The 16,966-nt window shown below is 34.7% G+C and overlaps 1 protein-coding gene across 1 annotated transcript in view; it reads left to right on the top strand.

Annotated features, from left to right (window-relative positions):
• Positions 1-16,966, top strand: part of LOC131029832 (cyclase-like protein 2) — a 175,804-nt gene that overhangs the window by 19,964 nt on the left and 138,874 nt on the right. The window contains exon 2 of the mRNA XM_057960484.2: positions 7,585-7,629. Coding sequence (XP_057816467.2) covers positions 7,585-7,629 — 45 coding nt within the window. The remainder of the gene's footprint in view (positions 1-7,584; positions 7,630-16,966) is intronic.

The following is a 16,966-nucleotide window of genomic DNA, read 5'->3' as shown; positions in this document are numbered from 1 at the left end:
GGCGCAATGTTCGTTACTATAATTATTTAATAATTCCATTTATTAATAATTATCTATTTATTTATTTATGAAATTAGGGCTGGCCCACCCAGCCAAATCTAGGATTTTACAGTCCTCCCATCTCGGAGATTGCTTGTCCTCAAGTAATCTGCACTTGCATACCAAAATTGAATGCCAAGATCCCATGTCACCCTTAGAATCACTGTTACACCACTTTGCTGCACTATTCTGAGATAAACATCTCTCTTCCAAACTCCACCACTGATCTTATTAATCCTGGAACAAAGGAGTGTGAATGTTCTTGGCCCCACCTCCATGTAATTAGAGTGCATAATCATGGTACTTTCTAGATAAACCTGCAGTTCTTCTTCATGGTCCTCAATCTACAAACCAATCATTGCAACATCACAACTAATATTTTGCATTGTATTGCATGGACCAATCATTCTCATATACTGTGAATCATTACATGATGCAATTATATCCATACCTAGAATTTGGGCTGATGTTTTGTGGACATTACTATCTTCTGTCCTTGAGGAGTCCACTAGTTTGTCATCTTGAGACTCTGCCCTTTCTTTGTGCTCCGCTATCACTTCTTCCTTGACCTCCTCTTCTGCACCTATACTCGTCATCATTTTTGGTTCTACTTTTGCTGCTGCTGAATTTCTCTCTTTCGTACTCATTCCTCTTATGTTTTCATAAAGTTTCCTTTCTCTTGGGTTTATCCGATTCAGATACCCCAAATAATCATCAAAAGGAAATATAGATTTAATTTGACCAGGCATCCCTAAATATTCTTCAAAGATTTTGATGGCTCCAAATAATGTGCCTTTTCTGATCCAATTGTTCCATTTTAAAATTTTCCTTGCAGGGCTGCTCCTCATATCTTCTTCTCCTTCTCCCATTCGTTTGAAGCTCAAAATATTTAGTAAAGGTCAGATCTTGACAGATGGCTGGGCCTACATTCATATATTTGGCATGACATCTAGCCACTTCCTTAGTAGGTTCTTTTGGTTGTCATGATGGTATTAGAGACATAGCTTCATTTATTCATGAAGTTGCAAAACTACTCACAGGCTGGCAGGAAGGTGGGTCTGATGCCAACTCAAAATTTGCAATTCTAAATAGAAAGTGGAATATTTTAACAAAAATACTTATTTTAGGTTTTAAACAATGTAATTCTTAATAGTAGTAGCATCAGGACATATATGATTGCAAGATCAAAAGTTACACTCCTTATGTTTTCAGTTCGAAACATGTATTTGGAAAATGTAATATCCCCTTTTCTAGGTGACATGAGATGAGCAGGGGTTGACCTACCATTCGAGTTCCCGTAGGTCAACGACATGGTTAGGGGACTCATTCTGAGGGTCATGGAGCTTTGCAGGGGCTCTGTGAGCCGTTTCGGACCTTTAGACGAGGTCTCCTATTTTTTAGGGAGAACTGGCAGTTGACTGAATGACCACCTGGGGGACCAAGGAGCAGAGCAGGATCCTTTTGAGCAGTTATAGGTGTTTGGATAGAGGTTCCTAATTTTTAGGGAGATTCCCTACTTTTTAGGAGGTTGTGGCAGTTTCCATATTTGAGGTTCCACGAGACCATACCTTGGTTTCAGTTTCAGGAAGATTGGGTGTGTTTCCTAGTTTCTAGGAGCATCCCTAGATTTTAGGGATGGGACTGCTAGTTGGCCCATCTTGTCCGGCATCAGTCACAGACAAGTGACAAAGTCAGATTCATGTTTGGTTGGTTATTTTGGGCTATTATTGGATCTATGGAAATATTTTAATATATTTAAATATTTCCTAAGTTAGCGTTTAAATAAATTAAAATAAGGCTATGTATATAGCCATTTCAGAGTAATAATGGGTTTTTGGCTTCATCTAGTTTGATATGCCTATGTGTTATAGCTTGTTGGAAAGGTCTTGAACTTTGCTACATGATTCTCACCTCCCAGAGTCTTTTTGGATGCTTGAAGCTATTTATTCGCAATAGAGTGATATTTTTCTATAGTTTGATGCCATAATTGGGAAAGTGTCACTTTAATTATAAAGCACAAGCTTTATTATTCTTTAGGGTTCGACTTGCAAAGGGAAAGGAGTTATAAGGATATTAAAACCTAATTGATAGCATCTTTGATCATTTTGAAACTTGCGAATTTGGGAATTGCTCTGGAAGAGTGATTTTAGTCTGGGATGCAAACCCCATGTCTGAGCTTGCTGGGATGTAGCCCTCAGCAGGAGTTGACAGTGGATTTATCCAGGATTGCACAGAGGTTGTCAGAGGTAGAAGACACATCTTCTTGGCCTGAAGATTCAGCGTGCATATTGGGGGTTTCAATAGGGCGGCTGGTCTATTTCAGTTGGCATGTGATTTGCAGCAGCTTCCACGCCTCCTTTGCAACCACGCCTTGTTTGTATGTTGGCTTGAAGGGTTGTATTCAACTTATTTGGTCTTCCTTGTTCGTTGCTATTAATATTCCTCCATCTGGCATCAATCCAGATTGAGAACAACTCCAAATAAATGTATGGATTCTTGCTGAATACAAAACTAGGTTATTTGCTTGGTATGATTTGCAATATTTTCAGATTGCTTAAGTGTTCTTACATATGAACATTGTTTACTGTTTATTTCACAGTTGTTGCTATTTATCAATTACTTTACTTATAACATCAAAACCCAGAAAGAAACAATCCCTTTTTGCAACTTCTGTCTATTCTATAAGATCACCGGAAAATTACAAAAATATAGTATTTTTAATTAAGAATTTACAGCAGCAACAGCAAAAGGATCCATTTGGGATCTTTCAGAAAATAATATTCATTATACATGAATTAAAAGATATTCCAGTTCTTAGTACTTTAACAACTTATATTCCAGTTCTTAGTACTTTAACAACTTCTCAAAACTTAATTCTCAAACACTCAGATCCAAATGTAACCTAAAGTTGCCTCCTTGCTGGCGACTATCTCCTCATTGGGTGAATTCAATCAGCGATTGTGCACCTTATAAGGGGCACCTCCAAAGCACTCATTTTGACTCATCCTTGGTTAGCGACTTCAGCAATGTCAAGGGTCCTTATGATAAGTTGGATCCTCTACTATGTTGTAGAAGACACCTCCAATCCCTTCATCTAAGTAGGTTGCGAGGCACTGCATAGTTTGCACTTCCTCTTGAATGGTACGGCCCCACTTTGAGCTCCCTCGTACTTAGATTTCTTTGAAGTCTCTTGCTTTGTTGTGTTGGAGACAACAACAAAGGAGAAATATCTATCGTGCCTAGGCTATCACTGCTAATCCTTAGTTCCGCCCTTTGTGTGTATCTTCTTCTTGTCCCATGATCAATAGATATCTTTGAACTCTTGAGTGAGCCGACCCTAGGATGTGATACGAGTTAGATAAATACAAACTAATTAATGTAGTAATGAAATGAATATGGATAAGATGATAAATTGCTTAATGAAAGAGTTGGCAGGGGCTACGTTCCACCAAGGATGAGAAATTTAGGGTTGTGTCAGAGCTCTCTTGCATTCGTTCGATGCAGGAATAATTGAAATTCTCCAATGCCTTTCACTCCAGCCCTTTCAATGTTGGCCAAGATTAGAAAACCAACCTAATAACATTCCATACAAGTCAGCCTCTAGGATAAAACAAAATATTCAAGCAAGTCGGCCCAAAGGCCGTTACTAAAATAATTTAATAATTCCATTTATTAATAATTATTTATTTATCTGTGGATATGGATAAGATGATAAATTGCTTAATGAAAGAGTTGGCATGGGCTACGTTCCACCATGGATGAGAAATATAGGGTTGCGTTGGAGCTCTCTTGCATTCGTTCAATGTGGGAATAATTGACATTCTCCAATGCCTTTCACTCCAGCCATGAACCCTATAAATACATGAATCTTTCAATGTTGGCCAAGATTAGAAAACCAACCTAATAACATTCCATCCAAGTCGGCCTCTAGGATAAAACAAAATATTCAAGCAAGTTGGCCCAAAGGCTGTTACTAAAATAATTTAATAATTCCATTTATTAATAATTATTTATTTATCTATGAAATTAGTGCTGGTCAACCTAGCCAAATCGGGGACAGTACACTCAATGTCTTACTTTCCAATGTTTCCAACTGAGAAATTTATAATTATAAATTTCTTTCGAGGTCTAGCTGGAAACTCACAGTTGTAACACCTTGGTTGGTCTCCTACTGTAAGCACCATTTATTTATCCCCCTCCCCTATTGTGATTGAGGTTTGAATAAGAACCTTCTTCATGTTGCTAGGTTGTGGTTGAGATTTGAGTAAGGCTCTAAGACTGGGCAATTCCAGGCAGGTGTGCAGTGGTGGTTGTGCTGAGTGTAGTGCTTTAGTGGTTGCAGGTTAATGTCTAAGGTAATAGCGGTTAGGGGGCCCTAGGTTGTTGGACAGTTGCACCTCTGTGCCCTTGAGTTTTCATGGGTGGAACATGCCTCCTGAGTGGTAGAATAGTTCGCCTGCAGCCTAGAGCAGTGCATGATTCCTCTCCAATTTTAGTGAATGGCTGTCAACACTTGGTAACTAGTCTTTCGCCATACATAAAAGAATGAATCCGATCAGAATGTTGTGGTCTTGAGGAAATTGTCAAGAGAAGGCTAGTGTTTTTGCCCAACCTTAGAGAACTACTAGGGGTTGTGTCTTGGCAGATACAATCTTCGGAAAAAAATTGAAAAATACCCCAAAATTCTAGACTGTCCACCTTGAATCTAGAAGACTTAAAAGTATACACCACAAATAAGGTGCATGGGCCCAACATCTAGTACTAAAATTTGAAATTTCAAAATTTGATTGTGTATATATATTAATATTGTTGAGGGTTAAGGTTGGCTAGGGAAAGGGGACATGGCAAAGCATATTCAAATTTGCAATTTTTTTTATCAAAGCATATTTTTAACTTGGAGTTGGCTAATGTTAGATCATCTCTCTTCATGTGAGAGACATGAGCTTTTAAAGGATAATTGTAATTATTTTTAATCATTGGTTCGCTCAACCATTGCGTGTTATAATATTAGGATTACTGGACAAGTTAATTTGTAATAAGTTTGCATGTCATGCAAGTAGTTGTAGCTAGAGTTGAGGTCGAGTTAGTTGAATTCTTTATTTTTTTATGCAATAGCTTTGTAAATACTATAAATAAATGCTATTTTGCGTTTAAATGATTAGTGGTAATTCTCACTTTTGTATATTGCTAGAGTTGTTGTTTATCAAGTATTCATTGTTATTGTTATCCCAAATTTGTTATTCGTTCACTGACATTTATTACAGCTACGTCGCTTATAAATGTTTATTGAGATGTCTAGTTATGAGGGCTTAGGGTTAAATTGCTTTGGTAAATTTACAAGTATTGTATTGCAGCTGAGTTCAAATTGTAGCTTGTGGTTTTGTATCAAGCCTTACATTTAATTTAACCCACATTGTTTGTGTTTATGTGTTAGCCTATTCAACTTTGTGTTTACTTATCTTACCCGGTCTCTATTATCAACCAAATAGTATAAACATGTAGTCGTTTTTGCTCTGTGTGGAAAGGGCATCTGAACCAAAAAAACACATTTACATGTTATTTAGCATGAACACAAACCACCCCTAAAATCATTGTAAAGATTGTAAATTGCAAGAACATATTTGTCAGTTTTAGTTTAGTTTTTAATTCACAAGTATCTTTCTTTGTTGATCGGAAGAGTGATTTTACCATACATCTGTTTCGTTTTGTGTTGCATTGAAAGGTGTGGATTCAAATGCTAACAATTTACTCAAAAATAGAAATGGAAATGTTAAGTGCTGATTCTTCAAGAATCCCTGGCTCCAAAATTACATGGAATCATCTTTAAAAAAAGAAAAATTAAAACATATAGGAATAGAAACAAATATTGATTTTTGGTGCATAAAGAGATTAAACCAGTAAAACAGGGGAATCATGAAAATATCAAAATAAATAAAAGTTTAGAAGTTTCAAAATTAAAACATAGTTTATAGGCTAAAAATGCAAATCACAATCTAGAGAGTTAGATAGAAGAACAAATCATCAAGATCATACATAATTCATAAACTTGCCAAGCTATGTTTGCCACAAATTCACAAGGTATGCTCTGCTGACAAATTAGTGCCTCTGTTACTGAATTTCAACATACATGAGCTGATTTGAGACATGGAATACAACAAGCCGTCCCATTTATCCTTATACAGAAGAGAACTGTGAATGTGCACATACTATCTACATGGTCTTAATTATCTTGTACAGCATATGTTTCAAGCCTAAAATATTTAGAGAGCTGTTCTAATTCCAAGAGTTTATCCTACCTATATGACAATTCACAATTACATGTAAATGAAAAATCCAATGGGCAAGTACACAAAAAGCACAAGAAGGAGATTTACCCTGGAGACACCAAAGTGGGGAAAGCAATGGCAATGGTTATTATGAAACACAGTACAGAAACAACTCTACTATGAAATAGCCTTATCTTCTCCTGCTATGGAATTGACTATTTCCCCTGCCATACAACTGCTGTCTTTCCCCTTCCTACATGTTCTGATTCATACAAGACATATAACCATATATACATGTAGATGCCTTTCCTTCCTTCTGTGGAATATCTTTATTTGCAAGACTGATTTAGTTTCTAGTTTTGCTCCAATTAGCTAGATCATGCCTTGGTAACTCTTTGCAAAATCTATATGTTACTGATATTGTATGCGTTTCGAGAGTTTATGATAATGTGGAAGCATTTGAATAACTTTTTCGGCTGTCATTTTTTATGTTTGGACACCTTTTCTCGTTAGTTCAATCCAAAATTTTCAGTTTACCACCCGAACATTTTGTGGCCCAAACGGAAAACTTTTGAGCTGATTTTTGCTAGGGTTGTGAATTATTATGACAATAATCTACACTTTCAATTTTGGCTTTATTAGATGTACTGATTTTTGGACATTTGAGGGGTCAAACGGGTGAATCTTGACTTTGACATTTATGGAGATCTCACAAACATCACGGGAAATATTTTTATAAAATTTCAGACTAATCCCATATGTTATGACCAAATTGTGGCTGAAATATGCTCATTGGCTCCATGCACATAGCTACACCTATACGAATATATGCAGACAAATACAAATATTTACATGGATCCATTGGATAAGCATGTCTACTCCAATAGCTTCTACATCATCTTAACAATCAGTAGATCTAGATATTGCCACTGTTACTACTATGTGTTTGGCGTGTAGAAGTCTCTTGCTCATCATTCAGTTAATAAATCCAGATACTTTATTTCAAAGATAAATCCAAACTACTTTTCTAGCAACGATTTCTACTATTGAATATTCCTGTGAAAGATGATCTGAATAGTACTAAATAAATGTGACATTGTATATACCATATACCATATACTATTCTTGTTTATGCATTCCACATGACTGCTGAAATCTTCAACGAAATAAGAAATTATGTAGAAATTGAAGTGAAATTTGCATTTTATAATTTTTTTCTAGATCCATCTTAAACTCTTATAATTACTTTCTCAATGGACCTTATCTCTGATGAAAATAGGACATGCGTTGCTTGTGGATGTGCCCAGAGACACAAACATAACAGGTATTTTAATTTCATTTTAAGCCATTATTTCATTTTCATTTTAGTGGGCATGCCCAGAGACACAAACATAACAGGTAGTTTAATTCCAGTTTTAGCTATTATTTCATTTTCATTTAGTTGATGTGAATGAAATTTGTTTTTATAGCAAGGATTCGGTACATAAGCAATAGAAAGAGGGGCTATGTTCGTTACATTTCTGCAAAGTCTAGAATATTAAATGTTTGTCATTGTTTCTTCATGTCTTCTTCCTTGTTCGTATCTAATTTTTGCCTTTTGCATTTGGGATCTCCTTGTTCATCACTCTAGGAGTTGCTTGCTTAGATGGGATGTAGTGGTAGTTTCATTAATTAGAGTACTTATTATTTCAATCCGAATAAAAGCCATCACTTGCACTTTGATTTGATGCAAAGTGTTTAGCTGACGAGAATGCTGAGAAATGCATAAGTAATTTAAATGAAAGATGTAATAGATGATAAAGGTTAATTATAAGTGTTATGCTAAATGGGGTTCATATACATGTTTTTTATTGTAAGAATACATATCTTGATTCAATCTTAAGATAGATCTAATAAAAAATAGAGTAGCATGTATAGCATTCCACTGTTCTGGATGTAACTCATAACACAGCTTCTCATTGACTTCCAGACATCCAAGATTATAAGTATGAAAGGTAACAAACTGAATATTGCAATTATTGGGAATGATCTTTCTCGCAAACAACTAATATGTTCTCACTTGCTACATTCATCTAGTGAGAAATAATATCAAGCTTTCACATGATTGTGATAGGTAAGCTTTGAGATGCACTATTGGCATTATCATTGTTCTGAAAGTACCATTATTTTGACATCTACCATTTACAATTATCTAACCTTTCCTCCCCTTAATTATTATATGCATTCATCTTCTTAGTGGATTTTCTAAGCTCCCATATCAAAATCTCTCATTTCAACATGCTCTATATAGGTCAGGAAATTGTCTATTGAATATGTAATGTCCCCTTATGTACTCTCCTAAGATTATGGGACTGTTTACTTAAATTTCGATTGCAAGAGACTTCTTTTTATTAAATCTTGTATTCTAAAGAACTTGAATAGTAACAATGTGCTTGTTGCCAATATCAACTTCCTTATTATTAATGCAATGTCAACTAATGATATTTAATTTGCAACGTTTGGTCCTATATCCAAATGCCTTGGACTATAAGGTTGATATGAATACTTATCAAGTATGTGTATGAACTGCTTTATCTGAATCTTCTTAATATGAATGCAATGTTCTGATCTGCAACACATAAAGCCTTATCCGGGTTGTGGATATTATGATCCTTATCTTAGTATCAAACAGTACTGAACGCTATGGATATGATATATCATTTGCGTATAAACAAGAGTCCTATTTCTGATGTATATGCAATATGAGTGCAATTCTTATCTATTCAGATATGAAGTATATATATAACTTGATAATGCTTGGTGCATATGCAAGGATAACTGTCACGGTTCTTGAGACTATATGCTGTTCCTGATATCTTCTTATAATATATGCGAATTATACTTCTGCTAATCGATCTAGTCTGATATCAAATTACTGTTGTTTCAGATGTTTGACTTAATGCTTATGCGATATTGGATCGCTGATTCAGATTCATTTTTATTACTTCTGCGGTATTATTATGGTGATGTTTTTTATTTAACAATCTCCTAAATCGTGCAACCACGACTATAAAGTCTCTGGTTCAATCTGAGTGTCTAGTATGTTCAAATATAAATCCCCCTCTTATGTAAGTTCGCACCACTTCAAATGGATCGTACCTTTAGTCTTTGATTAGTTAAGAGGTAACTTGGTCTTTATATTAATTTGCTGACCTTTCAACTTTGTTGTTTGTAGGAATCGCATCATTTTATTAAGCCGTATTCTTAAACTGCACCTTGCAATCAAATCGTAACTTTGACTAATCTTTGGTTTGAACTCGCTGACTACGATAGCATCCTCATAAGCTCTGATTCACCTGATCGCTGAAATTGGAATTGCATCCTTTGATCACTGTAATCTGAATTGACTTTCTAATTTAGAAGAGTTGGTCGAGTTTGAAGGGAGTGGACCCATGTTAATCATTGACCAGCATAAGAAAGATTGTATGTGGAGTCGCTGTTATTCATAATTGCTACCATTGATTGATATAATCACTGTTAAATTCTTATATTCTTTCTTGCCTTCATGGTTCGATGCATGAAAAATTGATTGCTCAAATAATCGGATGATATTGAATTAGTTAATAACGAATATACGAGCCTATATAAGGAATTACAAGACGGTGTTCTAAAAAGAATGAACCGTTAAACTAGAGCTTAAAAAAGCTTAAATTGCTAAATAAAGCTAAAAAGCCTAAAACTAAAAAGCAAACTATGTGTTCTTATAAAAGAAGCAATAGTTACACTTAAAAGACTAAACAAACTAAATAAGTCGACTGACAAGCTAAATAAGTCGACAACTAAGATGACCACTAAGAATAGAAGATGACAATTATAGAATAGATATAATATTATTTTAATACCCTCTGTAATGGTCATCGTATTCAATACCCTACATAAGACACTGTAGGTCTTTTGATCACAAATGCAAAGAACACTCTGCTGCTATGGAGACCCTCCCAGGATTTGCAGAATGTAAATGACCAAGAGTACCAAAAGCTATCCAAGCTGATGTAACCTCACACATGAATTAGAGATTTGGCATATGTGAATTACTAAAGCTTGAAACCATTATTTTGAGGAAAAATCAGCAAACCCTTTTGCAGAAGAGTACTGAGCATTGTTTGCTCCAGCAACTCCAAAACAGACTGCAAGATACCACGGTTGCAGATGTTCGCCCTAGCAGTGTGACCCAAAACTGACTGCAACAAAACACGATTTTTGAGGAAAAAACCGTCAAACCCTGAAAAATTCGCGAATCACAAAATCCCACTTGAACTTCGTGAATTACAGATGTTTTTTGAGGAAAAAATCGAAAAAACCAAAAAACAATTTTTGAGGAAAAAATCAAGAAAACCTATGAACAATTTTTTAGGAAAAAATCGTGAAAACCCTCAAACAATTTTTCAGGAAAAAATCATGAAAACCCTCCTATGATTTTTTTGTGGCAAAAAAACCATAAAACCCAACAAATAATTTTTTTAAAGAAAAAAAATTATAAAAACCCAGAATAATTTTTTTGGAAAAAAATTATCAAAACCCAAAAATAAATTTTTTTAAAGGGAAAAATAATAAAAACCCGACGAAAATTCTTAAGGAAAAAATTAATAAAACCCATCACTAAACTAGAAAGAAACCCTTTGGGACTGAAAAAAACAATCACAAAACGTAGAGAAAGAATTTTTTTGAAAACACAGAACAGAATTGCGTCACACACAACGATGATTTTCTATGAAATTGTGAAAAACATGCAGGTTGTCACCAAAAAATCGTGCTTGTGAAAGATACTCTTTTGTTGCAGCTCAAAGACCCACAAACCAGGAAAAACGCCTTCCGTCGTGGCCCATAGACTAGGAAACAAACGCGGCCGCTGAAAATTTTCTCGGGTCACAAAAAACATAGATTGTCCTCACGTGCATAAAATTGCACGAAAATTACAACCGGTGGCGCAAAAAAAACGTCTGTAGACAAAAATGATGCCAAAAAAGCCTTCGGGAAAAAGAATTGGCACTCACCTGTGATTTTCACAAAAGAAAAGTCACGGGATATGGAAAAATCGAAGCCCTAAATCCGTCCAAATGAAATCTGTGATTTGCAGGAACAAAAAAAATCACGACCTCAGAAAACTTGCCAAAAATCCGTGAATAGTGCAAAAACCCTCGAACTTGTAGACAGAAAACCCTTCGATTTTCCAAACAAGGAAGCCAAAAAAAAACTCCAAAATGAAAAAATTTCTAGAAAAATATTCCAGGTAGAAAGGCTCGATGAATTTTTATTAAAAAATTTGCCAAACTTTAAAATGTCCCATTGACCCGCTCTGATACCATGAAAAATTGATTGCTCAAATAATCAGATGATATTGAATTAGTTAATAACGAATATACAAGCGTATATAAAGGAATTACAAGATGGTGTTCTAAAAAGAATGAACCGTTAAACTAAAGATTAAAACAGCTTAAAATGCTAAATAAAGCTAAAACTAAAAAGCAAACTATGCGTTCTTATAAAAGAAGCAATAGTTACACTTAAATGACTAAGCAAACTAAATAAGTCGACTAAAAAGCTAAATAAGTCGACAACTAAGATGACTACTAAGAATAGAAGATGACCATTATAGAATAGATATAACATTATTTTAATAATGCATACCACCAAGAGCACAGATGTTACTGCCTGTAAGTTAGCAACATTTCTGATCTAATTTTATCTGATCGATGGTGATGTCCTTGGATGCTTTTGATTCCTTTCCTTTATATCTCTCAATGTGAGGGAGAGGTCACATCTTTTCATCATGTATGCCCTTTGGCAAGAGACACACCCTTTCACCACTAGCCCCCTTTGAAAGAGTGCAACTCTTCATTATTTCTGCCCTTTGAAAGGGACACAACCTTTCACAATCAGATCTGCACTTCTCATTTAAATCTGATCTGCCCCTCCGATTCCCCAAATTATCCCCCTTCAAATGAGTTCTCTTCTCCCTTTTATACCTCATATGTGGGGGAGTCACAACTTATCATTTCATGCCTTTTGATCATTCATTAACTGTAATCAAATTTTAATTATATTCTTTTTTATTTTAATTTAATTTTAATTTTTATTCTTTTGTATTTTTATTTTATTATTAAATTATATTTCAAAGTGGGGACATTACAGAATCTTGGTAGACTTTTTGAATGAGGTGATGCAGATGCAGCGTTGGCTTAATTTTTCCTTTGTCATGTTGCTTTTGTCTGCTAAGAGATTCAACTATATTGGGCAGACAAGGGCTAAATCAAGTCTAATAGATGTTACATGGAGTCTGTCAAAATATTCTTCCCCATCTTGCATGTTGATAAAGCATGTGCTAGAATGTCCACAAACGACCAACATAGATCAACGGGAATGAAATGTACATCAACTACACAAGCAAAGGAATGGGGTAAATATGGCCCTAGGCATAAAGCAAAAACAAAAAAGTGAGAAAAGCCAGAAAAATATACAAGGGTCAACCCCCAAAAAATAACCTCCAAATGTCCACCAATCAGCTGAATGTAATGGTGTTTTGTTGGGAAATGTATTGAGAAAGTGTTTTATTGGGTGGTAGTGGTGATACAGAGTAATGGTGTTTGTTGGGAAACCAACATCATATCATGCTTGTGAGATACTGCTTTGGTTTGTCTTGCTTATGTGCCTTCATATTAATTTCGATATTAAGAGAGTTTATTATTTAAAAAAATATAATTTGATGGTGATACAAAGTAATGGTGTTTGTTGGGAAACCAACATCATATCATGCTTGTGAGATATTGCTTTGGTTTGTCTTGCTTATGTGCCTTCATATTAATTTTGATATTAAGAGTATTTATTATTTAAAAAAATATAATTTCTTGAATCTAAGTTGTCCTTGAATTTTTGTAATCCCATTATGATTTTAGACAACACACAATTTAGAAATGCAGAATAATTGGCATTTAAATATTCTCCATTTACTCTTTGATTGGTGTATATTTTGCTACCACCAAGTGACATCTTTTATATTTTACATTCCTCAAGGGAAAAGCGTTTTGCAGATTTTGCATTTAAATATTTTCCATTTACTCTTTGATTGGTGTATATTTTGCTACCACCAAGTCACATCTTTTATGTATTACATTCCTCAAGTGAAAAGCTTTTTAAAGATTTTGGGGGAAAACTTTACATGCATTTACAATATTCATAGGCTTTACAGACTAGGAAATTGTGTTTCCAAAATTGTGGATTGTAATGTCCCCTACCCGATTAACATAATTAATCTATTTCTGTGCTATCCAATCTGTTTTTATATGGATTGTAATGGATTGTAATGACTTAAACTAAATTGATTAGGAGACAAATCTGTTTTTATATGAATCAAATCTGTGCTATCCATAGATCAATTAATTTATCAATTATTAATAAGTAAATTGTTCATCAACCATATTAGATAATAAAGGTTGTCTTCCATAACTCTTAATGCAATTACCAACCTTTGTTACTACTTCAGTTTTAAGGAAGGAGGATATGCGTGTTACCAAAGCGCTTAGAGACCAACTACAATAGGTTCCTTCAAAGTTTATAGATCCAAGCCCTTACCCTATCTCGGGACTATGCCCTCAAAGTTTACGGGATGCTGATCCCTACCCTATCTTGGGACATAACCTATTGCTTGGATTTAGACTGCCCCTCTTTGGAACATCTCATTCCCATCTCCTTAAATACTGACAGTAATAGCAAGAATGAATAGTATATTCATATTCTCTTTAATGTTTATTTAAGAGTTCTGTCTGATTTACAATCTATTATTGTTTTATATATATATATATATATATATATATAAATTCTGATTTTCATTATTAAATTTTTCTGATTAGTTTGCATTACATGTCAGATTCAAGAGACGTATCTTTCTCTTTGTTGATTGTTTGTTGTTAGTCACAATAATAATATAATCTCTAATGCAAATCGTACCCTTTTTTAAGGAAGACAATATTCTTTTTTCTTTTAGGAATCGCACTACTTGGAGAGTATTTAAAGTCAAATCGCACCTTTTGGAAGTGCACATTGGTCAGCACATGGACATGTCCTTTCACTTACTAATTCGATGCTTCTCTAATAACTACTTTTAACGCACTGCTGTATACTTTAATACTTCTTTCATGAATCGATCATGCTTTGGGGTTTAGGGTATTATTGATTATAAATTAATATTTAGTCATTAAATTAATTTATTAAATATTTAGACATTAAATTAATTTATTAAATTAATATTTAGACACTAAATTAATTTATTAAATATTAGGCATTGATTAAATAAAAAAAATGGAAATTGGTTATATAATAAATAAATTAATAAGGTCGGAAATATTAATATTTACGTAGGGATATTACAGTCCGCCCTTCCTAAATTTGCTTGTCCTCAAGCAATGATAGTTTAACCAAATCCCTTAAATGGAAGGATCCCAAAACTAGCCCCTTAGTTCCTCAATGTATATATAACGTTCTTAATTCACTGTGGGTTATCTTAACTAATGATTGGGAATTTACAAGGTTTTGTAATCTTACAACAAGTTTCTTCTCATCTTCCCTTCCTTATCATCTGAAAATGTAAATGTTGCACAATATCATAGATGTCTCTTACGTTAAGGTAAGAACTTATGTATGAGTATTAGAATCATGACACACATCTATGACCCCAAATGCAACGATCTCTAGATAAAGTCATATTATCTTTTATTCCTTCTTGATATTCATATATCCTAGATTAACTAAAAATATAGAGCCAACATGGAGCATACACTTGAAAACACAGAGTATACACATGGAAAACACAGAGCATACGCATGGATATATGCAAACATGGAGCATACACTTGAAAACACAGAATATACACATGGAAAACACAGAGCATACGCATGGATATATGCAAACATGGAGCATACACTTGAAAACACAGAGTATACACATGGATATATGCAAACAGGGAGCATACAAATTAATACATGTATTGTTTAGATTCCTTCTCATTGCCTAGTATTGATTCATGTTTACTCTGCAATGTCTAATGAAAAGGTTGTTCTTTATTTGACAAGGAAACCTTCAAGTTGACATATTACAATTTTTATTATGGAGATTTTTGCTTCTAGATCTTAAGGATAGGATGGCGTCATGATTACTGGGTTCATTCTTCCGTAAAGCTCCATTTGTTTGTCTTCCCTTTTTCTTTTGATTGTATGCTCTTAAGATCTCCTTCGTCATACCTTGTTTTCTTGCTAGGATTCTGTTCACGCTCTTTCTCAGAAATTGCCTCTATCTGATAGGCTTGGTTTTTACATTTATGACCAGGTTCCCATCTTTCCTTACATCTATAGCACAAACTTTTTCTGTCCGATCCACCTTTATGGCAATGGTGCCCCCGTTCCCAAGGCTCTTGACATTTGAAACATAAATTCTTTTTCTTAAGCTCATCTTTGTCTATGAAGACCTTGCAGTGATTATCCTTTTAGTGGAAAATCTTAGTATGATCATTTGGGGTTTTGTCATTTAGGGATGATGTTTCTAGTCTTAAGGCCTTTTCAGTAGCATCATCTAGGATTATTGGATTGAGGGCACCCATTAACCCTCTCAATGATTCTTTCAACCCTTCAACAAATAGATAGGTTAGCCTATCTTCATCAATCCCTGTAACTCTTACTGCAATTCGTTGAAAGTTAGTAATGTATTCATCAACTGTCCCTAGCTCTTTTAGCTGAGTCAAATCTTTGAAGTCTTTTTGGGGATGTTTCCGGTCAAACCTTTTAATCAATTTCTGTGAGAATTCTTCATAAGAGGCTATATTTTGGTGCCCTTGGGTGAGGATCCCATGGTGCCACCATTTGTGGGCTAAGCCTTCCAAGTGCAGGACAGCAAATTGGACTGCATCCTCTTCGGTCATGGGGCTAAGGATGAGATAAGTGTTTAGTTTCTGCAACCAAGCATGGGCTGTAATTTTATCCGACCCATCAAAGTTCGGAAGTGTTACCTTATTCATCTTATGTTTTAAGTCCTTCCTTGAATGTCCTATTTTTCTCCTCGGGTTCTCATGTCTTTTTGCTTCACAAAATTCTCTGAATGATATGGTTCTTCTTACCTCAGGGTTTAAATTTGTGTAGGCTTCTGCTATTTCTTCAGTGCTGATATTGACAGGATTAATTTCCTCTTCCTCCCTTGGTATATCATTTCTTGGTAGGAAGGTTGGTTTTGGTAACTTAGGTGTGGATGATCTACTATTCTTTTCTGAAGGATTTGTACTAATGTCCCTTCCACTAGAAATCAGTCTAAGATCATTGATTGGAGTATTCATGTTTTGCAAGGCTTTCATGAGGACTTGGGTTCTTTCATTTTGTTCCATTAATGTCTTGTTGTTAGCTCCATAAATGTCCTCATCTCATCACCTGTTGGTTCAGCCATATGATTGTTTTGATTGGGATTGGAATTTGCTGAAAGTTTTCTCCTTTCCCTTTCTAAAGCTCTTTGTGCTCTTTGGCTGGTTTGCATCAACCTAGCTTTCCACAGGATGGCAGGATATAGCTCTGATACCAATTGTAATGTCCCCTACCTGATTAACATAATTAATCTATTTCAATATACTCATGACTTAAACTAAATTG

This window comes from Cryptomeria japonica, chromosome 6, assembly GCF_030272615.1.
Source record: "Cryptomeria japonica chromosome 6, Sugi_1.0, whole genome shotgun sequence".
NCBI classification, from domain to species: Eukaryota; Viridiplantae; Streptophyta; class Pinopsida; order Cupressales; family Cupressaceae; genus Cryptomeria; species Cryptomeria japonica.
Note: the sequence above shows the minus strand (reverse complement) of the source record. Positions and strands in the feature narration are given on the sequence as shown.